Source organism: Cuculus canorus, chromosome 2 (assembly GCF_017976375.1).
Source record: "Cuculus canorus isolate bCucCan1 chromosome 2, bCucCan1.pri, whole genome shotgun sequence".
NCBI classification, from domain to species: domain Eukaryota; kingdom Metazoa; phylum Chordata; class Aves; order Cuculiformes; family Cuculidae; genus Cuculus; species Cuculus canorus.
Window position 1 is genome coordinate 64,714,957 of NC_071402.1, and position 27,956 is coordinate 64,742,912.

General features: G+C 39.2%; 1 protein-coding gene across 1 annotated transcript in view; it reads right to left on the reverse strand.

The window, feature by feature from the left end:
• TEX10 (testis expressed 10) overlaps positions 1–27,956 on the reverse strand; it is a 62,544-nt gene that overhangs the window by 15,702 nt on the left and 18,886 nt on the right. Inside the window, exons 7-11 of the mRNA XM_054060518.1 lie at positions 24,454–24,589; positions 22,274–22,449; positions 21,064–21,241; positions 5,717–5,805; positions 4,383–4,516 (exon numbers count right to left, since the gene is read on the reverse strand). Coding sequence (XP_053916493.1) covers positions 4,383–4,516; positions 5,717–5,805; positions 21,064–21,241; positions 22,274–22,449; positions 24,454–24,589 — 713 coding nt within the window. The remainder of the gene's footprint in view (positions 1–4,382; positions 4,517–5,716; positions 5,806–21,063; positions 21,242–22,273; positions 22,450–24,453; positions 24,590–27,956) is intronic.

The following is a 27,956-nucleotide window of genomic DNA, read 5'->3' on the forward strand; positions in this document are numbered from 1 at the left end:
ACTCCATCTCCTCCCAAGCCCCCTTGCCATGGGCAGGGATACCTTACTGTAGATGAGGTTGTCTAAAGTCCCATGCAACCTGGCATTGAATACCTCCAGGAAAGGGGCTTCCATGATTTCTCTGGGCAATCTGTTAGTTTAGAGTACTTTTTTCAAACAGCTCTCTAGTGCAGAGGCATTTCTCCAACTGCAGAAGCATCTCTAAATAGATGCAGAAACAGTCTGCTGTGAAAGTAAGTGAAATTTGAAAGACATCCAGCTTCTCAACAACAGCACCAACACCTTGAACTATGTCTACCTGGAAGAAAGAGGTCTCCAACACTCTCCCTCAAGCTGTCATAACCCATTGCCTTTCAAGACATTCTAGAAGATCTTTGTAACATGCTTGCAGTTTTCTTCTTCCCAAAAGCTGCAGCTCTAGGTTTTGGGGTCTTTAGTTGGGATTTGCTTTATTTTCTTTTGAAAGTAGAGTAGCTAGTTTAATACCTGATGGAAACTACTCGCTCTACAAAAAGGATTCCTGTGCAACTTTTGGCAAATCTCGAACTGAAAAGTTTTTCTGTCAAGCCAAGATTTTTCTTTGCATTTTTTTTTTCAAGTGATCCAGCCTCCAAATGCCGAAGTTTTTATGGCCTACAGCCTCCAGAATGTCTCCTTTACAAATTTAACATGAAATAGAATATGGCTTAATGTGGTTGAGATTGGAGAACAGTACTCAAAAAGGAAAAGAAAAAAACCCCTAAAACTTAATGAACACAGCACTGTTAGATATTTAAACAGAGAAAAAACAGTCCTATAAAAGCTAAAATCTAATTTTTTTCAAGTGGTAACTTCAGCATAGTTTTGTTTATGTATTGCTTACCATATCTACAACTGCATCCAAAATCAAAACTAGCCAAGTGAAAAATTAATGGAATCCCGTGACTCTTAAAAGGAAGTGGTTGTCTTAATACAGATCTTTTCTCTTTGGAAAAATAAAAATATTTGGAACATAAAGTTTATCCCAGAGACCATTATTATCAGATCAGAGGCAAGAGGAAAGAATTAGAGAATTCTTCTCTAATAGGAAAGCAAGCTACAGAAGAGGTTCCCCTACTTTTCCATCTGCAAATTCCACGGAAAAAAACCTTGCAATCCTGCAAGGAATACCCCGAACAGCGTTGCAGTACTACCAGTCCCGCTGGCAAGCATTTAACTTGAACATTTTGACTTCCAGATCATATGTAAGTGTAACAATCTACCAAAACAAAAATCAATCTACCAAAAATAAAAATCTCCCCATACTGAGAATCTCATTACACTCTATAAACAAAAATAAAGAGATTTGTCAATGGTGAAACAGAAGTTCTGTCTTCTTACGAGGAAAAATTTTCAAAGAACGACAGAATCTTTGAAATTGGAAGGGACCCCTCAAGTTCCTCTAGACTGCTCAAACAGAGTCAGCTAGAGCAGGTCACCTAGCACTGTACCTCTCCCAGGTTCAGAGTGTGTTCATACTATGGTAACACCATAACTTCTCTGAGCTATTTATACCAATGTTTGACCACCCTCATTGCAAAAAAATTCTCTTGTCTTTAGATGGAGCTTTACTTGTGTTAATTTGTGCCCTTTTGTCCTATCACTGAGCACTACTGATAAGATTCTAGCTCCATCCTCTTTGTTCCCTCAAATCAGGTATCTATACACATTGATAAGAGCCTCCCTGAGCCTTCTCTTGTCCAGGCCAAACAGCCCCAGTTCTCTTAACATCACCTCATGTGAAAGATGCTCCCATACACATATGTCTCTCTTGTACTAGGGAGCCCCCAAACAGAGGTGTTGCTGCAAATACGACCTCACCAGCACTGAGTAGAGGATCACTTCTCCCAAACTGCTGGCAACGCTCCTCCCCATGCAGCCCAGAATGCTGTTGGACATTTTGCCATAAGGATGCATTACATGCTCACGGTCAGCTTGTTGTCTGCCAGAACCTCAAGATGCTTCTCTGCAGGGCTGCTTTCCTGCTGGTCAGCCTCCAGAATTTACTGGTGCCTGGGGTTTTTCCTCTCTGGGTACAGCAATCTGCATTTTCCTTTACTGAACTTCGTGAGGTTCCTCTCTGCCCAATTCTCCAGCCTTTCCATATCCTACTGAATGGCAGCACAACCATCTGACTGATCACTCAGTCCTCTCAGTTTTGTGCTATCTTCAAACTTGCTGAAGATGCAATTGGTCTTACTGTTCAGGCCATTAATGAAGGCTAGAAAGTATTTGCCCCAGTACTGATTCCTGACTTTCCTCCAACTGGACTTCACACCACTGATGAAAACCACAACTGTCTGGGTCAATCATTCAGGCAGCTTTCAATCCACCTCTCTGCCTACTTATCTAAGTCATTCTTTGTCAGCTTGCCAGCAAGAATGTTGTGGAATACAGCATCAAAAACCTTACTCAAGTCAACATAAACCATCCCTCCCTCACTCACTAAGGTAGTCACCTTATTGCAGAAGGCCAACAGGTTGGTTGCGCACAATTTGCCCTTCATAAATGCTTGCTGACCACTCCCAATCACATCCTAGATGTATCTGACATAACACAGTTCACTGGAAATCCTCTCTCCACAGTCATGAACACGGTCATGAATATAAGCCTCGAATCTCCTTCTCGAGCTCAGAGCAGTAAGTGGCTGTATAAAGCTCCCTTTAAAATCAAGTTGCATAGAAGGTCTCATCGCTTTTCACACAGAGATTTTTCATCTGCGGGATTTTTGTTCCTCTTCTCTCTTTCATAACTTAAGTCTCCAGAAAAGACTCACGCTGACACAGAACTGCAGAAGTTGCGCGATGCTCCGTAGGACATCCAAATCCTCTTTCATTACTAAGGATACCCATCTCTTTGCTTAATGACTGCCATCCACTTCTGAGAACCTGAGAGAGCAACTTTTATCTTTCCCAAGAAAAGGTACTTAAATAAAAGCAAGTCCCAAGTTTCTGAAAATACCAACTCTCCTTGATGGCACCAAAACACTGAAAAGACTGTGGTAGGAAAAATAAATCAAACTTGCAACTGGGAACCAAAGGCACAAGCAAGCTATCTACAATCAAACTACTTCACTGTCCTTAAGTGAAAATAGCCCTCTTGTTTCTCAACTACTGTGACAGATTTGTGGAAGAGAAGCAATAAAAAGAAGACAACACAAGAGGTGGCATTTTCAGAATCAGGTAAAGTATACATAAATCCTTCACATGTTCTATGGGATTACTCTAACTCTTTGAGAAACAGTCCCTCTGGTGCATTCACAGAGAACAGTTCTGTACAGGACAGGGAGCAAAAGCACTCTAGTTTTTCAGTACTGGAGAAAGGAATTTTCCGTGAGAAATCGCTTCATTGCTGCTCAGAAGAGACAAAGCGAAACAAATTAGAAAGTTTAGCTGCTCCACAGGCCAACTGACTGAAGGCAGGATATCTAAACGTGTCAGTCATGTTACCAAATAACAACTTTGCTTAAAATACTATTCAATACATAACAGCACACATGCAATGTACGCCTCAGACAATCATTAGTTTCAGTGACTATCACTTAAACTTTGAATTAGAAGAGGAAAAAATTACTATACTGCTTCCTTGAACCAAACAGACTGCCATGAAAACTCAGAATAAATCACACAACTAAAAACTTCTGTAACACTCTTTCTGTATTCATGACAGATTTCATAAATACTGTCAAATTGGAATGTTGTTAGAACATGATTTCACACCTTAAAGTGGTTTCTGGTGAGCTAAGCAATGAAGAGTTGAGCCAGAATGAAGACTAATGCAGCCGTTCTGAAAAAAATCCTGTGGCTCAGATCCCTTTAGAATCAACAGCAAAATTAAGCTTTCAGATCTTAAAAGCAGGAACTGAATTCACAGTGAAGTTTCTAATCCCAGTAAATTTTGATAAAATAAGCATCAGAAGTTATTCTAAATAATCACCAATTCAAGTTAATATTACTTTTAAGTTAAAATCTCATGTAATGCAAGTGCTTTTTAATTAACAGTGGAATTTATTCTCAAAGAGAACTTTTCATAATCAGTATTTTTAAAATCAATTTATTTTTGAAAGCCAAGGCACATTCTGGTCTTAATCTTACTACTGTTTAAAAATTTTCTATCAAGGCTTCTACTCATGTTTTTCCTTAGTACTGTTTTGCATACTACATGCCTGAACATTCACCTTTTAAAGCAGCTTCCTTCAAAATACTATCTGATGGCTGTAGAAAAACATTTGCTGTTTGACAGCTATTATATTTTTCATTCTGTTTTCAACTCAAATCACAACAAGATTTAGGCATCTGTGGAAAAGGGATAGAGAGCACTCGGAGTTTGTATGCTGTCATTTAGAATTAGTGTTGATGTATTACCTCTGTCACAGCCCAGTGGTGTAAAAACTGGTCCAGATCAGTTAGGTAAAGACGGACAGGTGAAAGCTGTGTCTGGCTAATGTGTGGTTTTCCTCTAATGCCCTGGAGACTAGTCAACTCCTCTCTTGTAAACCCTAGAGAAAAAGAAGCAGTACAACAGTATCACGAAACAAGCCAAGCACTGTTCTACTTCAACAGCATCTTTGACAAATACTGTCTTTTAAATTATGTCTGCATAACATTTTTTTGTTAAAAGCTCATGCTTGGTATTTTAAATTAAATATATCAAAATACAAATTCTGACTTCTGAAAGAAAATAAAAATATTTGAAAAATCAGTGGCATAAGCATTTAAACTATAATGTGGTATTAAAAAATCCTGTGAGGCCAATGTTATGCTGCTATTTTCATGTACATATCTTTAAAAACTAATAAAAAACCAAGAGATCATGCAAGTCAGTTCTCACCATGTGTTCACAATCACTCAGTAACCTCCTACCATAAGCTCAGGGTTTAAAAAAAAAAAAAATCATTTGGCTAATTATTTCTAGCCAGCTATTAGTTTTAGTAAAACACGACTACTGCCTCAAAACAATCACTTTGGTTTTGCTTTTTTTTTTCTCAGTTACCAGTACAGCACTCTCTTCACTGTTTTAGGAAAAAAAAGTAATTTTGAAAGCAAAGTAGCTGAATATTATGAGTGAGTTGATGGGGGGGGGGGGGAACCCAACACTTTTTTTTTTTAACCACAGGAGAAGTAACAGGAAGGTATTTCTCAGTAATACGATGCCATTTTAACAACTGTAATTTCCCAAAGTTGCACCACTGCAGGATACAACTTTTTTTATATGTGAGTAAGAATATAGTTGCAGAAGTAATTCTGCTCACATGCTGACCTTGGGCAGTTCACTTCAACGTACTTTGATTACTTTATTCTGATGGAATGTTTTTAATAGCGTAAGCATGTCCACAGGAAATCCCAGAGGTGATCATTTATATTGTTACGAGCCAATAAAAGGCATTTACTTAAATCTACGAAAAAAAATCTTGTTCGTGTCATATGCTAAATTAAGTTTTCCTCATACTTTCCAAAGAAAGTTGCTAGAATGAAGAAACAGTATGCAAATAGTCAGCCCAAGTGGCAAAGGGTAAAAATAGGATGTCAAAAATCGGATCAAGATAAAAAAACGTCATATATGAAAAAATATGTAACAAGATTAGAGTTACCTTCAGGAAGTATTTACTACACCATTTTTTCTAAATTACATCCAGTAATTGACTATCAAAACAAACTTCATTTTGTTAATTCTGAATTATGACATTCACATGGATTACCTATAAGGGTTGAAAACAAGAAGCTGAAATAGTCCACATCATTCACCGAATTATCCTGCACTTGGCACTTCCAGCCTGCAAAGGATGATCTACACAAAACCAATAGCAGATAATTTATTAAAACCCATATAATTAAGAATTCACAACCCACCTCCACAATACAATCAATTAGCATGACTAAATTGTTAATTTTAGCATTCCTGTTGCTAACTGCTGTTGTCAGAGTAGCATTTTAAATAGCTTCAAAACCAGAACTTGCTCTTTTCAAGATAAGTAATCTTGAACTTTGTACCCTTACACAGGCTTAGATTGTTAAGTTGATTAAATTACTGAGATAGCAGCTTTTCATAAATACCAGTATAATCTTTAATATAATGATGACAGCCAACACACAGTAAATGACATTAGTTTTATTTCCCTTATTTGGTAAAAGTCATTATATTATAAAGCTGGGCTGTATTTTTCATTACATCCACTAGTTTTGATCCCATTCTTTACATCAACAACAGATCACATTTAAAAGCAGTTTCAGTGTATACATTAAGAGTAGCTAAAGCTACTGAACACAGAATACACTAAAAACTCGCTTTGAGATTCAGAACACACAAAGGAGCAATATATAAAGACAGGAGCAAACCTGTTATCAAAGCTACCTGACACTTCCCTTTTCAGGGACAATCTGTAAGAAGCAGAGCACCAGCCTACTTTTGTTTCTCAAATTAGAAGCCATACGTGCTTGCAGAAATAGGGAGCAAACAGCCACCACTGCCTACCTAACGGCAGTATCTTGCCCGTGCATTGGTGCAGAACCAAGAGGAAGCCAGGAGCTGGGAACAAGAATACCCCAGATATGCTTTCCTCAAAAGGCGGCAGCTCAGACCTACTTCACATTATGCAAAATGCATATTATTCAAATTTATTTTTATGCTGCTCTTGGCACTTGCACTGTGGACTATGGATCTTTGCTGTAAGAGATTGCTGCTTTCTGCTTTTACAGTCCTGCGAAATTTCAGAGCTTCTGAATACAATTTGCCAAGGCAAGTATCTGCCTCAGATCACTTTTTCCTAATTTCTCTCTGCTAACAGCCAAAATGAGTAACAAAATCCTGGAAAGCCTGGGTTTTTTTTCAGAAACTTTTTACAGCTCCATGTTTTGGGTGCAAAAATGTCAAATTTGGAATACCTTTGTGCCAGGCATCCACAATACTTCAGCACTAACAAAAATGACAACTAGAACATGCACGTGTCTGGGGCTACTTAAAAAGAAAGAAAGAAAACAGGAATTTCAGAATTTCTTGAAATTAAATAAAAAAATCAGGATTTAATCAGACTACCATGTAGGTTAATTAATTCTAGGAGGAAAAAAAATAGAAAATCACAGATAGGCGAGAGAGAACAAAGAAAGGCTTTATTAAATAAAGCTTCCACTTCACATTGTATACTTAATGGCAAATCCTTATTTCCAGGCATATTTCAGGTGACCTAGTGACTCTGTGGTCCAGGCAGCTCTGCATGGTCCCTTTTATTTCCTAGGATACCTTCAGCCCCTCACTGAGGCTTGGGTCACTGCTTCCTTTACTTACACCGTAGTAGTCTCTCAATCTCTTTCCACTTGTAAGGCTGCCAACACTGAGTTCTCCAGAGACAAACCCCTTGGCTGTGGCTAGTAGTCTTCTCTCAGGAGAAGGGAAAATTTCCTCCCTGCTTCTGAGGAGGTCCCAATCCAATTCATTACAGGATCAAACAGATTTCACACATTCTCAACTAAATCAGCAAGGGTTCTTGCAATTTATTTCCCTAGAGATTCTACATAAGGTGAATGTTCACACAAGAACTAAATCCATAGACTAGAAGAAAGAATGAAGCCTGTTCAGCACTGGGGAAGCAGCTGCCTGAATCCAATGCGGAGGGACCATGAGTCAGACTTGAAGTCACTAATTATGCCAAAATAAGCATTGGGGAACATGGAGAGAGATTGAGGAGGATGTAGGACTTAACTGGACAAAGAAATGCAAAATGTGATGCAAGCACCGAGAAAGATGGTGGGAAAGCAAGAAGCTGGAAGAGATAAATCAGATGGCAAGCTGCAAAGGGAATCAGGGAAATGTGAAAACAAGAAAATATACCTTGGGCAGGAAGACGGAAGACTAGGAAGAAACTGTGATAAGCTCAAATCAGGAAGTAGTGACTTGCATGACAAAAGTTAGTCAGAATCTGATTTAAAAAAAAATAAAACATAAAAATACTTTGCCAGGTGACAGTTAGCAGACTTGTACGTCTCCCATAAGAGAACTGGTGGATGCAAATTTTTACATGAACTCCAGAAGATACTGAACAAAGTGTCAGATTCACTGCAGGTTAGCAAATACAAACTGCAATAGGTTCAGGGGATCCCTGGACATAAAAGATTATCCTGAAGCCTATTGCTATGTGTCTGGAAATTTTTTAAACACTTAGTTTAATTTTTCTACACACATTTGACTTTCTGCACACTTGCAGAACAGGATAAGCATTTTAGGCATCCTATCAGGATGCCAAGTGGCACTAATGTGGACATAAGAGGAATCGGAGAGAATCACTGCTGTTCTGTCCTGGAAACATGGAGACAGTGTAAGACACAAAACTTTGGTAGAGCTATTAAACGGTTATAAGAGTCATCTACAAGCAGAGCTACACTGAGACATGCACATACAAAACAGATCTCCAAATTCAGTTACAGTTTACTTTTTTAAAAAAGCTGAAACCTCTTACATACACAGAAGCAGCCTCAATGTTAAAAGAGCACTAAGGTTAAAAATAATCTAGCATTCAATTTAGAAAGTGACAGAGAAAGTTGCCTACAGTCTTCAGCTTGGCCTCTTTGTGCATACACCTTACTGTGTGATAACATTATGTGTCATATTTGCTCTAAAAAAAAAAATCTATGTCTCGTTCAAATCATGGATGAATGGATCGATCAGGATTATGCAATGACGGATAACACAGCCTGACCTGTTCCTTCCTTATCTACTGCATCATCTATAACCTGCACAGAGTATGAGGCATGAGAGGGTTAAAAAAAAAAAGTAAGGATTTGCTCACAAATTCAGGTAAACAAATTAGGTTTTAGGCACTACACTAGATCACCCTCCTATCTGTATCGCAGAAGTTCTATGAGATACTAGATAAATACTTTTTCACACTGGAGGACAGGAAGTCAGTGACAACACATTTCCCCAAGTATCATCAGATGAAGTATTAATTTACTTTTAGAAAAGAAAAAAACTCCACGTTATTCATAGTGGAGTCTTCTCACATTCCTTCTTCCTGCTACCCCTGCAACAGTTCAACAGTGAGTAAAAGACTAAAGGGCAGTTAACAGCTGTGGAGCAATAAAGCTTCACGTATGTTAAAGAGCAGCACATAGCCCCATCCGATCTCTACCGCTCCATTTGCACTTATGGCCATAAGTAAAACATTGAAGTAAATCCTTCGCTTTAAAGACAGTAAATGCTAAATAGTCTGAAAAATTAGTGCCCAAATATTTCATGCTGAATTTCTAATGTTAGTGCGTACTTTCATGTACCCATGTCTGCATCTCTTCCTTGTCTCAGTTCCTCATCTGTAAGTCGGGAAAAATATCATCTCATCTCCTACAGCTGTGAAAATACTTGAGCACAACACAAAATGCCATGGGCAGGGGAAATCACTTATTTTCCAACTGTGACATAACACAATAGACAAACATGGAGCCTTCTACTGAAATAGCAGAGACAAAAGCATAACATACTCTCCTCCATTTAGCATGATGCACTCAATACAGAATGTAGGATCAAAAAACATCATGAGATCATGTATTCAAAGACTACATAAGGGACTTACAGATATATCATAAATTAAGACCAAGACCAGTGTCCTTCCCAAAGACCTATAATGTAGTTACAGCTGCTCAATTTTGAGGTCCACTTTAAAAGAAATCAGAAATAAGATAAAGAACACAGAACAAAAGCAATTTAATTCTAGAATGGATATTGATGTACTACAAATGCATTACAAATTATCTCAAAAAAACCTTAGTTTAATATATTAAGACTATCATAGATAATTAAGAACTATGTGCACTTTTAAGACAGGTTTTCAAGATGCTTGTAAATTATGTTAGACATTTTACTTAAAAATCTGATTTATAGGTGGAAGAGAAGTAATAAGCATATTATAACCTCCCTTTTTTGAATAAATTTTTACTGACAATGGGAACCTGTTATTAGATTGCACACGAGTGAGACCTCTCCAGTCAGCTAGTCCGAACCCACTTTAACTGTGATGAATTAGGGTGTTGTAATTTCCATAAGGTTATCGTCTCTCCACAAGAACCTCTCTACTGAGGTTTAGAATTGCACCTTTAGGTAACCTGCTCTGTACACCAGCTGGTATTAAAAGAAAAGCTGAATCTAATTAACTTAGAAATCACTGCTTCTCTTGCCATTAGCATAGCAAATATTTCTCAGTCACAGCAACTCTGCAAGGCATTCCTTTTATCACATGCTGCTATCTTTCTTTTAACTCCAGACAGAACTCACTACTTTTGTCCACCCTTGAGATTTTCAGGTTTGGCTAATCACACATTTGCAAAATATTGACACATTTGCAAAAAATTTGAACTGCAGTTCATGCACAACTGTTTATTTCCCAACTACAAACTATTGTCTTCATGCTTCCTGACCTAAACTAGCTACGAACTGATTCCTGGTTCAAGTTTAAGGTGTTGGTTTCGACTGACTTAGTCACAGGGAGTCTTTGGGTTATCTAGAGGTCTCTGGTAGCACAACACTGATGAATGTTTCTGCAGTTGTTTTAGAAATTATCCTTCCACTTATCTTCCCATAAAGCACACTGCTCAGACTCCTGAGAGAGCAATGTACCTATCAAGCACAGCAAATTCTGCTTAGGATTTGGGTTGGCTTTTTATTTTGTTATTGTTGGTCAGCAATAAAATTGAAAAAGATGTAATGAATCTCACAAACCCCAGAGTTCAGGCTTCAAGTATTTTTGAAGTAAAACAAGAGAAAGCAAATGCAAGATTCAAAGCTCTTCTGAGGCACTGATACTATCACTTTTTTGTTCATAAATGCGAGGGTTACAGAACTTACAAGAGTAAGATCAGGGGTCTGGGTTTTCTGTTCGAGGAAACTAAAATCCAATTTTTTCACCTCCCAGGAAAGCGCTTCCACCACCACAAGAGAGAACATTCTGATGCATTACAGAAATATTTAAACATTTTCAACAGAATACCTTGAGAAACCTAACCTAACAGAGACTGTGCTAAGTGATCCCACTTTAAATTTATTTTATTAACCACTGATCACAGATTTCAAACCAAGGTCTTCCACAACTGTTTCTTTAATTCCATGTTATAAAATCATTCTAAAAGTAATTTCCTCTCTACTTCTTCCATTGATACTTCTGTTCCACACAGAATATGTAAATATTCATAGGCTCAGCCACCAGCTGATTCACTCATTTCCTGGAAAAAAACTAACTGTATTCCAGGCCTCAGTGAAAATTTAATAAAACTAATATAATTTACTTAAATACTATTAAACTAAGTACACCTACGTCACTGTGTTAGGAAAAAGGAAATCAGCCTTCCCTCTTGGATCAAGGCACTGAACTCAGATTTTCTGCATCCTCAGCAAGCGCTTTAACTACTGAAATACTACTAAAACACTGTCCTTCAAAACACCAAGAGCAGGAAATTTCCCAAGATTCTGTATCCAGCAGACAATCAGTGCATGAGAGCGGGTCTGAAGCAAGATAAGGCTATAGGACAGAAGTGACAGGAATTCTTCCCTTCTCTGATCATCAGAGAAGAAACTGTGCTGGTTCCCACCCCGGAACAACTCTTCAAGACGACCTGTTGTAACTTCAAGTTGCTGCACAACATTTACCAGGAATTACCAGGATGAAATGGCATTCATCTTTTAAAAGAGCTTCAACGGAAGGCAAGGATGAACTGAACTACTAGCAGCTGTGAGCACCTGCCATCTGACAACTCCCTGGACACCTACAGACTGTGGAGTGGCAAATGTGGTGATCTTTGGGCTTTTTTTTTTTTTTTTTCAAAGTAAGTTCCACATAACTAAGCTCTGTAACTTTAATGCCTACACTAGGCTAATTAATTAACAGTATAACAATGGATAAAATTAGCTGACATATCAATACCTACATCCTGCTTCGGAACAGACAATGTTTTCTGAAAAAATAATTTTTGCCTTACATATCTCTTAGGGATCCTCTTAAGAGGTAGGTGTGCATAAATAAGGAACACCCTATAATACTTAGGAAAAAGAATTCCAGAAAACTAAGCAGCCAAAACGTAGGAACAAAAGTCCTTACCTCATGCAATAATTGGTTTAAAAGGTAGCAAACAGTGGGTAGAACTAACTTGATCATGTCTTACAGTGGAAGACGGAAATCACTGAAGGTTCACGAGATCTGTACTGGCACTGGGCTGAACAGCCTATTCAGGAACAACCCAGAAAGAGAAGTGACAAAGTCCACTAACAACAGTCACGTTATTTAGTGCACTGAAATACTTAGTATAGCAGTGTGCAGCTAATCAAGTTTACACTATCTTTCTTCTTTTCTTGCCAAATCTATTCAGTCAGTTCATCTACCTGCAGCCTGAAGATGACATGCCACCACCTTCCAGATGCACATTCCGTTGTTTTGCAGCTCACCAGGATACAGCTGAGCAGCTCTTTTTGCCAATCCAGGAGTTCAGCTTAGGCCTTGGAAATACGACAAGCAGAGTAAAGTGGTTCTTCCACAATAACCAGAATAATCACACTGCAACTGAGGATCATAAAAAAGTTGCGTCCACTGCATGAAACGGAGCCGAGTTTTCACACGCAACCTAGGACTACAGATGTGCAGGACAACACCCTTACGACCTGTAAATCTTCCACTGTGATCAACCAGGTACTGTGTTGAGAAAAAAAATCTTTACTGATCCACAGAAAGGAGGTAAAGAAAAGGTTTCCTCTTTCTTTCAGTTTCCTATTTTTATGACCATCTAAGACAGCGAGTCTACTATCAGGACAGAATTTCTCATGAAGACAAAACTGTTATGCTATGATCAATATTCATCAGGAGCAGGAGGCTTCCCTGGAGATCCTGCAGCATCATCCTCTAGAGCTAAAAGGACTTCATTCGAATTCTTTAGTACACTGCTCATGGGTCACTGACTGAGCCCAGAAACACTGCTCAGCTGAATAAAACCACGTTAGGACAACAGTGTACAGAGATGTCCTCTAAGCAGCCTCTTCACATGATTGTTATGAACATCTCATGTTTTACATAGACACATAGCTGTGTAACTAGTAACAGCACTGTCTGACAAACATTTAAAATTGTGCTTACATGTAAAACCATTTGCTGAATATGAGGTAATGGAACAAGTATGGAATTACCTATTCTGGAGAACCCGGCAAGTATGTTACAATACATCCCAAACACTCATGTTCTCATTTTTAAGAACTGTGTATGTATCAACAACAATATACATCAGAAGGAGCAAAACCATTTGTAAGCACTATACTAGGGCTATTGCACATTTATGGAAGAAATACACAAAACATTTTCCTTCAGTGCAGGCATATATTTGCACTACTGTAAAATACATTCTTTTAAAATACTATTAAGCCCTATGTTGGTATTTCTCTCAGCTTTGGCATAGATTATTCCTGTTTAGCTTAACTGAAAAATAATTTGTCAAATTGAAACGCAGCTGCAATAAAGTATAAACTCAGGTTCCTGCTGGACTTAATCACATCAGTTTCTTGTTACATTCCCGATGAAGATCAGCACTCTCAGTCTTGATACCAGTTGTTGAAGAGACAGGAAATGAAGACTGGAACAAACTGACCTTGAAATTGTTTTAAAAACAAAAACCAAACAATAACTGAATCTTTGAATACTTCTCCAACCCTGTACCCATCTCATCACTCACACTAACTTAGGTCCAAGTAGCACAGGTCTCGATCATAAACTTTGACAGCAAGTGAAGAGTTTTCATCTCCCTTTCTTCTAACAGGTTACCATATGCAGGCAACGGTTTGTTAGCATGAGTTTTTTTGTTTTAGCTTTCATTATCTCTTTTGAAGGATCAAGTGTTTTCATTTGAAGATGTGGCAAAATACAACAAACATCTGCAAGGAATTACCAGGGATTTGGGGAAAAATGTGAACCCTATTTTAAGAAAACAACAATTTGAACTATGCATTGTTAAAAGTAAGCCTGTCAGCTACTCATTTGTTCCAAGGTTGCAAAGATTGTCTGAAGAAAAGAATTGCTTACGCATTATAAACAAGAGCACAAATCAGAAGAAGCATTCACTAATGAGCAAATGGCATTTACTGACTGGTACAATTGTAAACGCGGCAACATAATTCTTTTCCCCTTGGTTAGGAATATCAAACTACAAACAGCCACCTGGGGATAAAGTTAGAGGGCCATGTCCTTAAATGCAAGTTTAGCCTTCTCCCTTTCTCAAGTCCTAGACCTTTAGATAACAGTAAGCATGGAAAAGGAAATTTCTTGACCAGATGTAGATGAAGGAATGCACTGTAACCCACCCCAACATCTGATTCTCAAGAACTACAGGTCCTTTCTGATCTTGCAGGAAGGAAAACAGATCCATCTTTTACCCTTCATCCTCAGTGGCACCCAGTCAGGGAAATGCCAGCATTTGGAAAGCACATTCTTCTTTTTACTTTATATTCAATAGTGCCTTAAGCGTTTTTGGTACCTTTTTAATACTTTCCTCCTTTGATTTTGTTTCTAAATGGAGGAGTGTGACGATATTGTCAGAAAAAGCACTGCACAGTCAACACAGATCTTACTATTCTTACATTTTTCTTACCAACTCATTCAGAATTACTATACTTCCCTAAACATGTATACTTTGCAAGTTAATCTCCAAGCCACATTGAGTTGACCTTCTTTTGTACTATTTGTAATTACTTGAAAGACTTGGAAGTGCTTTTTTTCGCCATTTTATACTTCCTTTTTTTTTTTTTAAATAAGAACTTAGTTTATTTTGGTAAAAAAATAGTTTCACTTATGCCTTCATTTTAAAAAAATATTGTTGTGAAAGATTTTCTATACCTTATCTGTATGAGAATTACTGTATTCAACTGCTCTATAAATGTTATTAAAAAACAAAGGGGTTACGATATCCCCTCCAGTTTTTCTCCAGCTTGCAAATAGTTTTGGGGAATATAATACTCTCCTAGTCTAAAATAATGCATTCAATAATTCTATAATTAAGTAGCATATAGGCTCTTCGTCACCAACATTTTGTATTCTCACTGTCCTCCCCAATCTACACTGACAAAGGCTGCAGACCACATACCTAGGATGAGTAAACAAAGCAATAGTAGTAATTACTTATAAAAGATATGACTGCAAAAAAATTAAGCTCTATTATGACTTTAACACACCTCTGGGTAATATATTTGGAGACACAGAATTTTATACCTTATATCAAACAGACGTTAAAATGTCCACCCCGGTTCTTTCTAAACACTAGATTCCTGAGGATAACAGGAACCATCAAGCATGCCTCTGCCTGGCTGCTTGATGAGATAGATATCAGCTGAAATCCCTCATTATTGTTGGAAAGCCACGGAGTTTTTTAAAGGCTCTACCTCTTCAGGACAGAGTCCATTTACAACAAGCAGAATCCAAGTTACCCCCAGAGTTATCACAAACCTGTGAAGACTAGGACCTCCCACACAATTTATGCCTTGCTGGGAGAAAGCTCTCAGCTTTTATTTGTATGGTCCTCACCCATCTTCTTTTCTACAGCAACAGAAACAAACAGCAACTCTTTGCGATACTCCAGCAGAGAAAGAGCCCCACAAGAATAAGAAATGGCTGTTTGAAGCCATTGGAGATCTCGTTTATGGACAACTCCACTTCAAGAGAGAAATGACATAAATTAACTCCCATTGTTTTTTATCTTGGCAGTGAAACATTAGCTGTCCAATTCTGTTCTAGAATGAAATAATTTCCAGACACACTGTTCCAGTGGATTAAAAAAAACTTAAAAAAAACCCCCCACAACTACTGTGCATAAAAAAGCACATTAAAAATTGCATTTATGTGATTATGTTTAATAAGGGCACATAAATAAATGGCAGTTATGTGATTACAAAGAATAGGTTTTCCTTATTTGTACCTCAAGATATGTTATGAGGAGACAGAGAACTTTTCCCATAAAGTCAGGAGTCTAACTTCCTAGTTTATATATTTGATCACAATCTTAATTTGATCGCAATTCTTAATTCATATATCATACAGTAGAATTAATCACAGTAAGTACTCAGAATCCTAGAATCACTGAGTTTGGAAAAGACCTCTAAGACCACAATGACCAACCACCAGCCCAACACCACCATGACTACTAAACCATGTCCCAAAGCGCGATGCCTACACACTTTTTTTAATACCTCCAGGGATGAAGACTCTACCACCTCCCTGGGCAGCCTGTACCAGTGCTTCACCACTCTTTCAGTAAATACATTTTTCCTAATATCCAACCTAAACTTCCCCTGGTGCAACTTGAGGCCATTTCCTCTCATCCTATCACTTGTTAATTGGGAGACCACCTCAGTACAGCCTCCCTTCAGGTAGTTGAAGAGAGTGATAATGTCTCTATAATCATCGTAAATATCCTACCCTATACAAAAGGGAAGAAAAAAACATGCGTATGCAAGAATATCTGCCATTCAATCACCACAGTGACTAAGAAGTAGCAAACAAAAACACTGAACCTAATAAACCATGTTCCTCTGCAACTGTTACAGGAGAGGTTTTGGTATTTGATGAAAAGATTTGTCTCAAAGGCAGTTTTCAAAAAGTACTCAGAAAAAAGCATATGCCTCACCATTCCTTTAAAAATCATTGGAAGTACCCCATCTTCCCTACAAATGCAGAAAGTAGGTGCAGAGGGATTACAGAAAAAAATTCCTTCCAACTCTACCTACAATACTGCTAAAATTTATGACAGTCTGTACTACACCATCAATAGATTTCACTTCCCAGAGAGAATTGTATACCTATCACACCCACATCCTCAAGAAACCACTACAACTCCACAATCAAGACATAGCTAAGACTGGAATTTCAAACCAGATGTCCAAACGTTACACATTCCCACTCAACCCTTACACCAGTCATCTGTAACTAGCAGAAAACTATTATTCCATTATTTACCAGTTATTCCAATAAATCATGAATTAAAAATACTGAATTTAATTCTTTTAAAAATGTGGCACACTACAAGACAAACGGTATATTGATATACTAATCTATATAAATAGCACCATCTAAAGACCATAGAAAAATCCATCCAGTAGATTTGATGCAAAGACTTTCTAAAATACTTCCCTTTCATTTCTTTCTGTAAATTTAAACACAGAGAACTCGGACAACTCTTCTTCCATGAAGCTGCTACCTCTGTCAGTCTGAAGCCACAGACTGTTTGCTTCATGTCCTTCCTCATCTATTTGTGTACGAAGAAGACTAGGGCGGAAGATTTACACCCCAAAATCCTGCCATGCTTCCATCTCTCTGAACCCTACCTGCCTGGATTTATTGAAGTTACTTATATCTCAGGTCCCACACTGTAGGCACAAGGCAGGCATTGGAGGAGAATAGCAGTGAAATTAAGCTAACAACTTCTATCCCTCAGTGTCACCTGAAGCTCAGCAGCTGTAGCTGTCCCAGTGACCCAAATGGCAACAATATCTGTTGGCACAGAGATCTATTTGTGTAAATCTGGCCACATTCACAGGAGCATCCAAAACGGGGTGGCTGCACGTCAGCTTTCTTTTCAGAATGGTCCTCGGCCTGTGGTAACTGGTATCACTTCAGAGAATATAAACCAACAGCATGTCGGGAACCATCCTAATAATTTAATAGTACACATAATCACTCTCCCAGGCTCAGAAATTTTTCCACTAAAATACCATCAACATCATCTTCACTCTCAGCACACAGAGCCCATCGTAGCTCACTTAATGAGCTCCTGCAGACCACCTGGCTATTCATTTCACTACTGCAAAAATAAGATGTGGATATTAGATTAATATCTAATCAACAAGAAATTCTAAAAGTTAACATGCAATAATTATAATTTAATATTACCATATCATAACAGGGCTGTGGTTTAAGCCTTCTGGATACATTTACTATATACTTTTATAGTCTACACACAAACCAAAAAGAAAACTAGGAGTTCTTTGAGTTTATAATGATTGCTCCTGGAATAACCACTACAGCTTTATTATCATCCCTATGAACACTCAAATTGACCTTAACGAAGCTTCTCCCTGGCAAATATACATGGGTATCTGTGCGCATTCTCAGATGCATGTAAAAATGTACATGTTCTGGGAGTCCAGAATAATGTGGAAATAGAGGCTTTTAAAGAAATTACTAATGATTACCAAATACAGCAGCAAGTCTCTGACGCTCCTGAATACAATCTATTTAAAGCATGACAGATAAGCAGGTGGCATAGAAGAGATTTATAAAAACTTCCCCCTCACCAAATAGAACATAAAATTACTGAAAGAAAAACAGTGCCATCTACTGACAATATTTGTTTTACTCATAAATGATGGCTCATGATATACTAATTTGTATGATATGCAAAAGATCATCCCCTAAAACTACATAAAGTGATTCATGAGCCAGAGCGTGGCACAGAACTGTGAAATTATATGTTTTGTTATAGTATTGTTCACTTCAAAAACTTGCATGTTTAACTCTGAGCAATGCAAGAGCTGTAAACTATCACTAGAAATTACCTAGTCCCTCTACTTCCTTCCAAGATTTACCTCTGCCATCGGTGATATACCTAAAATCAGATATGACAAAGTATCAGTGAAGTTTATTTATATCCCCTTACTATACTACTCCAGTGTGCATCTCTGCTTTTAGAAAATCTTGCTAGCACTCAAACCAAACATTTTTTTCCGATGTTTAAGGTCTATATTTCTAATCCTGCTAAAACTGCATTCTCCTATTTATTTTCAACAGTCTTTTTACACATGGTTCCCCCTTCTTCCTAGCCTTATTTGCCTAACAACACCAGTTTGTCAGTCATTTCCCATTATCACAATTTACAGACGATCATTCTTTGTCTGTTCTCCTTTAAACTAAATCCAGTTTGTCCACACTGTTATCTAAAAGCAAGCCACAAAACTGGACAAAATAATCCAGCCTGGCTTTTCTGATAAGAGATGGAAAATTAGCTCACGTACCCTGTGTGCAATGACAGGTTATGAAGCTTGTAAAGCCCAGCTAGGGTTCATAGCTAGAAAATCTACTACTGTTTCCTTAACCATACAACTCTTGTTCCAAGGAAGAAGATAAATCAGATCCTTCTGTTCTCCAGAAGTTAATATTTTTACTTATCGCCCTATTTTTACACACTTAAGTCACCAAAGCAACTTTTCCTTTTTTTGACATCTTCCTCAGCAGCCACTAATATTCCTGACATCATCTTGGTTTTATAATTCTTTAAGGCATCCTACAATGAAGTTTTTAGGATAAAAAAAGTCTACAGTTGTGATGATAAGAAAAGAAATGTAGTCTCTCACAAAAGAGATTTCAGCCATCTGAGCCATGGTTACAAAATGTGTCATCGATAAGCCCTTTAAAACTGGTACAAGTTTTGAAGTAGGCTATATAGGTGAGAATGTATTTGCAATGTTGTTGCACTCACTTTGTCTATAAAAGATTTGTTTTAATCTTTCCACAGACTCGCACTGTTTTCCGAAAAATGATCAAGTTCCTGCTTTTAACACTGATTCCTCTCAATGAGTGGGAACAGTTTTATCAAAGAAAAACAAGAATAATATCTTCTTTAAGTTACATCAGAACTTGCAATCTCCTGAAAGGAGGACTGTTAGGGCTTATCAATACAAGAAACCACACTCAGTCTAACTACGTCAGTACTTTCTTTTTATCTAGCTATTTCAGATGGACTTGTTTGGTAGATACCCACAACCTCTGAATCCAACTTTGTTTAAAACATGTTCCAAATACCATAAATGAAAATCATAATTTCTTTGCATCTCTGAAAAATGAAAAGTTGCTCCTTCTCCTCCGTCGTTACCTACTTTTGGTAGGAACACCACCCTCTGGCTGCCTCTTCCGTCTTCTGGCAAAAGGATCAAATGCCCACAACCCACCTGCAGCCTTCTGATCATCTTTAGAAACTTTTACTGTAAAAATCCTCCATACTAAGAAATCTGATATGGTCTAATAATAAAACAAGAACCTCAGTGCTTATGACTGCTCTTGATTTGGCTACAGTTGGCTACTGAATTTCTAGTACATGTCACTTTTTTTTTTTAAATGGAACTTGATGTCCACCTTTCCAAACCTTCCAAAAACTAGACATAATTTCATTGCTGTAGTAATAATATTCTATATAGAATATTATAAGTTTCATCATCATCACTTCTATCAGTCACCTTATCCACGTTATACAGGCGATATGAAGAGGTCTGTATGTGACAGTACTTATGTTGTGTCCTATTTTAATAAAAAATGTGTAAGTTCCATAAAGTATTAAGAAAAATATCACTTTAAGCATAATTCATATATGCTTAAATCCTGCTTATTCATCCAAGGTTCAACAATCTTAAACAATGGAGAAAAGCAAGTATATTTTTCCCAAAGGAGCAAAACAAAACACACTTGTGAAACCCCAGCAAGCCTTCCACTCACTTCAAGTGGAGCAGCAGTCTGTCTCCCTGGCTTCACAGGCAAACTTACCCTCTTTCAAGCCAGAACAAAACTAACAAAAGCATGAATAATTTCTAACAAGACACGCGCCCAGCAACTATGATTTGGCTATTTAAGTGCGGTAATTATAGGAAAAGTGAGCTTTAAAAACCTAAAAGAAAGCAGAACATGAGAAGACAAACTGGTTATTTTTCACTACAGCGTTAGGTCAAAGTATTAACAAGGAACAGCTACAACCAGTGGCAGAGCAAAGACCACCAGTGAAGAGGTTTTGCACAGAGAGTGCCCAACAGCGTGTAGCCTTAGAGGTAACTGATATGGTTATCAAGCAAAGGAGAAAATCTGACCATGTAAAAACAGAGGTGAAGTGAAAGACTAGGAGTAAAGTTTGACAGAAGTGTTAACTTTCTCCATGACGCCAATTCTTGCAAGCTGTATTTTTGGGCTTTTGTGCAAACCAGTAAAAAAGTTCACACTTAATGAATAAACGCTCACAGCTTTTTATTTTAACAGTAAATGACGATGCACGTTCAGTGCTGTACCTCATGTGCAGAATCCCGATGAGGGTAGCAGCCAGCTCTGAGGACATCCTGCCCATGATGCAGCAGCGGCTGAGGCAGGCGAGCAGGCTTGCAGGCAGGCAGGGGAGGAAGTACACCAGCTGCACCAGCCGCCGCTGGGCCTCTGCCGGCAGCAGAACCAGCGTGCCCTCCAGCGGATCTGCCGGCACACAGACAGGGAATCAGCGCCTTTTCAACGCACACACAGTCGCACTCCGTAACAATTCCAAAGCATAAGCATCTCATGCAAAGCACGGCAACAATCCTGCAGGGACCCCACTCTTTTCTAACTATTCTTATTTAGTTAAGAGCCTACAGTGCTTGCTGCAGGGAGGACAACATAATTAACGCTGCAGGGAAAAGGGAGGAAGCAGATTTCAGCAAAACTAAAACTTCTAGTCTATCACAATAATGTTCTGCTAAATAGAATTAAGGATTCTATTTTTTTACTAGCTTTTAGGAAATTACACATATAGTTCATTTTAACCCTTATTATGAGGTACTCAATCAACCTCCACCCCTGCCCCACACACATATGAGGTCTGACACAAAAAAAACCCAAGACAAATCCCTTAGCTCGGGAACCAGAAGTGGGACAGGAGAGACAAAAAGATAGTTATAGAACACGTTCTAACCTGTCGCAGTGAGACAAGGCTCAATGCAATCGCTTCACTCAATACAAGTGGATACCTGTTCAAATACAGATGTTTTCTTATCCTTGGTTCGAAAAAGGCTGTGTGTGCCAGCCCAAAACACTTTGTATGTTAGGCAGTTTTCAGCTAGTAAGAGTATTCCTGTGGTTGAACGTCCACCCTGTTTGACAGACCTGGCTCCCTACGATTTCTACCTCTTCCTAAAGATCAAGTCAGTGCTCAAAGGCACCCATGCTTTGTTTGCAGAAGATGTGAAAGCAAAAACAACAGAGATGCTCAACAGCTTCCCAGAAAATGATCTGCAGATCTGCTTTCATGCCTGGCAGCATCGTATGCAGAAGGGAACCATTTTTAAGGTGATGGTAGTTCATTTTCTTAATTTGTTAAATAAAATGAGTTACGGGCACAGCCTCAGGGGTTTTTGTGTCGAACCTCATAGATTTTTCACTCATATAGGAAGCACCAGTATTTTCCACACATTGTACCCTCCCTGTCAAGTGAGGGACAAAATTCATTATTCTGCACCAAAGAAGTCTTACCATATATTCGAGCAGCAGTGGCTTGTAAACTTTGTAATAATTCCTTGTTTGAACGAGAAGCAGCAGAATGAATGATATCAATCAGCTGATTTGAAAGCTCAGGGTTTCTCAAGCCAAGCAGAGCAAGTTGTTGAGGTAAGCCAGCCAACCAACGAGATAAAACTTTACTTCGACTTCTAAAGAAAGACAGAAAATTAGGTGGCAGGGACATGAACCAAGCCAAAACAACAAAAACCCGAACTTACTCTTTACAGTCTTGACTAAATTGCTTTTATCTCAGGTACAACTAAATTACAATAAACTGCAGTACTGTGATTTTACCAGAAGAAACGGGCTCCTACAGTTATATCAGAAGCATTTCTTTGATCCATAGGTTTTGCACTGCGTATTTTCAAGTCTTTCAGAAACTATCTGTGTAACTTGACTGTATGCTGGCAAAGCAACATTTCCATTTACTGTTAGTTTTATCAGTTTATAAGACTACTACAGCCTCAATACCACTTAAACCCTCAATCAAGCCACTAATCTTTACACTAGACTTTCAAATTCAATTCTACTTTTGCTGACACCTTGCTTCTCAATTCAGATACCTCTTACAGCAGAATGTAAAACTAGAACTGGTGGAACACAGCACCAAACAACCTTACTAACAAAAAGTATTGTCCCTGCAGCCATTCGTCATTCATCACAGAGGGCTATCATGTTGGTAAAGCACGATTTGTTCTGACGTACATGCTAGCTTGCCCCTGATTACCTGCTTGTCCCTTACATGTTCACATACTAATTCCTAGCAAACTGCTGTATGATCTTTTCAGAGATTGAGCCAAGAAGGCTCATTAGCCTGAAACTCCCCAGATTCTCTTCCAGATTGGTTAACAGCAGTCTTCTGCCAGTCATGCAGAACCTCCTGCAGTCACGATGGTTTTTCACAGGCAATCCAACTGATCCATGGATTTCATTACATTCAGCTGATCTGATTCTTCATTTGCAAAATTTAAAGATGTAGAAGACTAAGAGGAACAGCAGGAAAACTACTGCTATTTGTGATGTCCTAAGACAGAAAGTTAAAGCTTTCTAAACAGACAAGCATGTGATACTGGATGAGATGCTCAAGACTTCCAGGTAAGTACAGATAACAGTGATCACGTAACCTTGGGAAAATGAATATGAAAAACATCTTTTCACTCTGGTTGAAAAGAGGAGGAGAATGGAATATTCCCAAGTGTTTTTCCTGTCTGTCTTGTAAATTCCCTATACTTTTTATAATATTTATAGGGTAGTGTTAATCTATAGCCAGAAATATCTAGTTACGTGTACTCAGGCATTACAACTTAAGATTTAACAAAACAAAGTAGGTGCAGAACAGAATAACTTTCCCAAAGCCTGACTCTGCTAGTGGATGCCAGTACTTCTGAAGGCCCCGAAGTTGCATTTTTACTCAGAAGCAGAAATATTTATCATGGGTATAATCTTAAGTCCCTTTGCAGTTCTCAAATGAGGTAGGACTGATGCAGCCTGATCTGTATTTAAGGATTTTACATAGCTGGAACCAGATGACTTGGCTGAAAAATATCTTCTCGAAAAGCTAAGACTTAAAGACAATTTGGACAAATCTTAAGCTGAAGAAGTGCAATAGCAGCGATAGAGAATGATCTCATCTTACTTGAAAAAAGCCAAACACCTAATAGATGCATGAAACTGGGAACCCCAAAGGAACATTTCCTTTAACCTAGTTTCTTTAGAACCACACACCCAAAAGAGAAGAATACTTTTCTTGAAGTAAATAATTATAAAAGGCACTGCCAGAACCACCAAAGGCAATAAGACACAAGTCCACAACCTCAGGCTAAAGTAATGGAAATGCTCTGTGGCTATAGCTGCACGATTTTTACACATCTACTGACTACCACACAGTCAGTAACAATGAACTCACAGCACTGTACTTTTGAGTTAAATTCAAAATCATTAAGATCTTTCTAGTAAGCATGTTAAGAAAAAAGATAACTCGGCTAATACACATCTCAATCTCACAGAAAATCTACATTTTCAAATCTCAGTGACAGAGTGCCAAAACAGATTCAGAATGAAACTTTACCACACCCACACAGAAATTCAGTGTTCTAACTTCTGAAATCAATATATAATGTTAAAATGAAAAAGAATAAGCAAATCGTTTTTACCTGATTCTTTGAGTCCTCAAATCTTCTTTTTGGTAAACTCTACTAAAAAATTTCAAAAGCAACGTACGAACTGGAAAGAGGAGATTCCTTTGCTGGTATAGGGTATATACTGCTTTTATCAAGGGTTCTGTTGCCACTAGAAAGAAAATATATAAAATCTTCAGTAGTGCTTCTTAATCTTCTGATTTTAAACACACACACAGACACAGAAGAGCTACAATCTGTATCTGCAACTTCCGACATTTAACCCTGTAGGAAAGTACCAAAAATTTTTAAAACAATGCCTTCTCATGTAACCTGTGAAAGAGCCGTACACAAAAGAGCCAGACAACACACAAGTGAAAACTTTAGAACTTCTTAAAGACAAGGAAATGCACAGGTTGTGAGATGGCTGAGAATCAATAAGTTCCTGCTTCCACAGCTATCTTCCATATCACAGAACAGTTTGGGTTGGAAGGGACCTTAAAGTTCCCCCGGACCAAACACCTTTGCCATAGGCAGGGACACCTTCCACTAGGTCAGGTTGCTCAAAGCCCCACCCAACCTGGCCTTGAACAACTCCAGGGATGGGGCAGCCAAGACTTCTCTGGACAACCTGTTACAGAGCCTCACAGGAAAAAAATTCTTTCTAATATCTAATATAAATCTCCCCTCTTTCAGCTTAAAACTGCTACCCATTGTCCCATCACTGCACTCCCTGATAAAGAGCTCCCCTCCCATACTCCTGTACGTCCCCTTTAAGTACTGAAAGGCTGATGTAAGATCTCACCGGATACTAGGCTGTACAATCCCAAGTCTCTCAGCCTGTCCTCACAGAAGAGGTGCTTCAGGGATACTCTCAATCCATTCTCTGCCCAACCTGTATTTATGATTGGGATTGCCCTGACCCAGGTGCAGGACCTTGCACTTGGCCTTCTTGAACTCCATGAGGTTAGCTCAGGGCCACCTCTTAAGCCTGTCAAGGTCCCTCTGGGTGCCATTCCTTCCCTCCAGTGTGTCAACTACACCACAGAGCTTGATGTCATTGGCAAAGTGCCCTCAAACCCACTGTCCATGTCTACAACAAAGATGTTAAACAACACTGCTCTCAAAAGTGACCCCCGAGGAACACCACTTGTCACTGATCTCCATTTGCACACTGAGCCATTGACCACAACTCTTTGAGTGGGATCATCCAGCCAATTCCTTACCCACCAAATGGTCCATCCATCAAATCCATATCTCTCCAGTTTTGAGACAAGAATGTTGTGTGATACAGTGTCAAAGGCTTTGCAGAAGTCCAAGTAGATGATGTCAAGTTACTCTTCCCTAATCAACCAATGCCTTATCAATCAATGCTGTAGCCCCATCGTAGGAGGCCACCAAATTTGTCAGGCCTGATTTGCCCTTAGTGAAGCCATGCTGGTTGTCACCAATTATCTCCTTATCTTCCATGTGCCTAAGCAGAGTTCCCAGGAGGATCTGCTTCATGATGTTGCTAGACACAGAGGTGAGACTGACCAGTCTGCAGTTCTATGAGCATTCCTTTCTTAAAAATGGAAGTTATGTTTCTCCTTTCCCAGTCAGTGGGAATCCTTTTACCCAAGTGCGGTAGCCTCACACCAACCTTCTTCACTTCTCACCTATGCTAACTGCTTACTGAGCAAGTAGAATAATGTTATAATATATATCATTCATATGTTATAATATATATATATATAATTATATACATAAAACAATGTATATGTTATAATATACATAACAAATAACTGAACTGCTAACTGAACACATCGAATAAGAAATAAATATTTAAACTGTGCAAAACGTTCAGCCACGTTCCAAGAACTCCCTATGTCACCTTTAGTAGAGCAGCTCCTACTCTTTCAATTGCTTCAGAGAAATAGGACAACTTGAAAACCGGAAGCGATTCTAAAATCTACACTTAAAAAGCAGGGCTTGAGAGGTTGACATTAGGCAAACTTCCAAAATGCAACCAAGGTCCTCCTCATTTCCAACGTATTTCAGTTTTAGTTGGCACACAGCAAGCTTCCTTCTCAAGTGACCAGGTGTGTGTTCTTTAATACCCAAAGAAAAGCACAACTAGCAGGCAAGCTGGTGCTAAAGCCGTACCTGAGAGATGCAAGAAAGGAGCAGACCTTCTAACTACAGAGAGCAGATCCAGAGTGGAATCTTAAACACTGCAGAGAAATCTTAAGACATTACAGAGCGGAGCTCTTCGAGACAGCCACAGAAAAAGGCGGATATGTGCAATTCAACCCAGCACAAATACCTACTCAAAACAAGCAACCCTGAAAAACAGGACTGTATGAATAACACAGTACAATGTGCAGGAGGTAGACTGAGGTTCTATTTAATGTCTCTCTCGTTAGCTCCTTGATTTTTAAGTCTAAGTTTCCCTGCTTTTGATTTCCACTGTGTGCTGAAACACGTTTTTCATAACGGTTCCTTTTTTGCTTTCACATCATCGTCTAAAGAAGACACACCCTTCCAGGCTCTTCATGTCTAAGAGCTTTCAATCAAATCAGTTTTATTTTTGGCACACAACATCTTTCGCAGTATCATCTGACGCAATACAGTTCAGAACGTGTAGAGCACTGCCAAAAGAAAGGAGCCTGCATGGTTGGAGTACTGGCAGGTGATCCCTACAGAGGTGGACCCACTGCCATGGATGATCCTTATTGAGATGGATCCACCTCCATCGGCTCCTCGCTGTTGTCAGGTGGATCCACCTCCATTGGCTCTACGGTGTCGTTGGGCGGATCCACCTCCATTGGCTCCACGCCATGCTCTACAGGATCCACTTCCATGGGCTGCACGTCGTCCTTTGGTGTGTGGTCATGACTGGGCCTCACACCATGCCTCTCTTGCACGGGGGAGCTGCCACTTCCCTGGCCGCTCTGGCTGGTCCCTGCCACGCAGACACGCTTGGCCTCTGGGCTCTTCTCTTCTGCGCCTAAAGCCGATGCCTTCCGCTTCAAAGCTGAGCGGCCACTCTCCTGGCTGCTCTGGCTCTTCCTTAGTACGGAGGTAGACCTGGCAAGCCATGTTGTTCCCTTCTGCGCTTCCAGCCGATGACGCCTGTTTCAAAGACGACTTGCTACTTCCCTCGTCGCTCCCTGGCGCGGATGTAGGCTTGGACTTCTTGTCCTTCTCTTCCAAACCCGAAGCAAACGCTGTCCGCTTCGAACTTGCCTGGCTGCTGCTCCCTGCTGCCTCTGCACTCCCAGGCAGCACACCATCGCTCGCAGAAGGACGGTCAACCTCCCTCACGGCATGGGACGAGACACTGCTCCCCTTCCCTGGCCGACGGCCCCGCTTCAGGCTCTTGAGAGGTGCCTTTGGTGGCTGTGGGAAGCGTCTCTTTGCTGTCCCATGCAAAGGGGAGCAGCCACTTGCCTGGCCGCTCTGTCTGCTCCCTGGCACAGAGACACACTTGGACTCTGCGCTCTTCCCTTCTGCACGTGAAGGTGAGGCCTTCCGCTTCAATGCTGAGCGGCCACTTG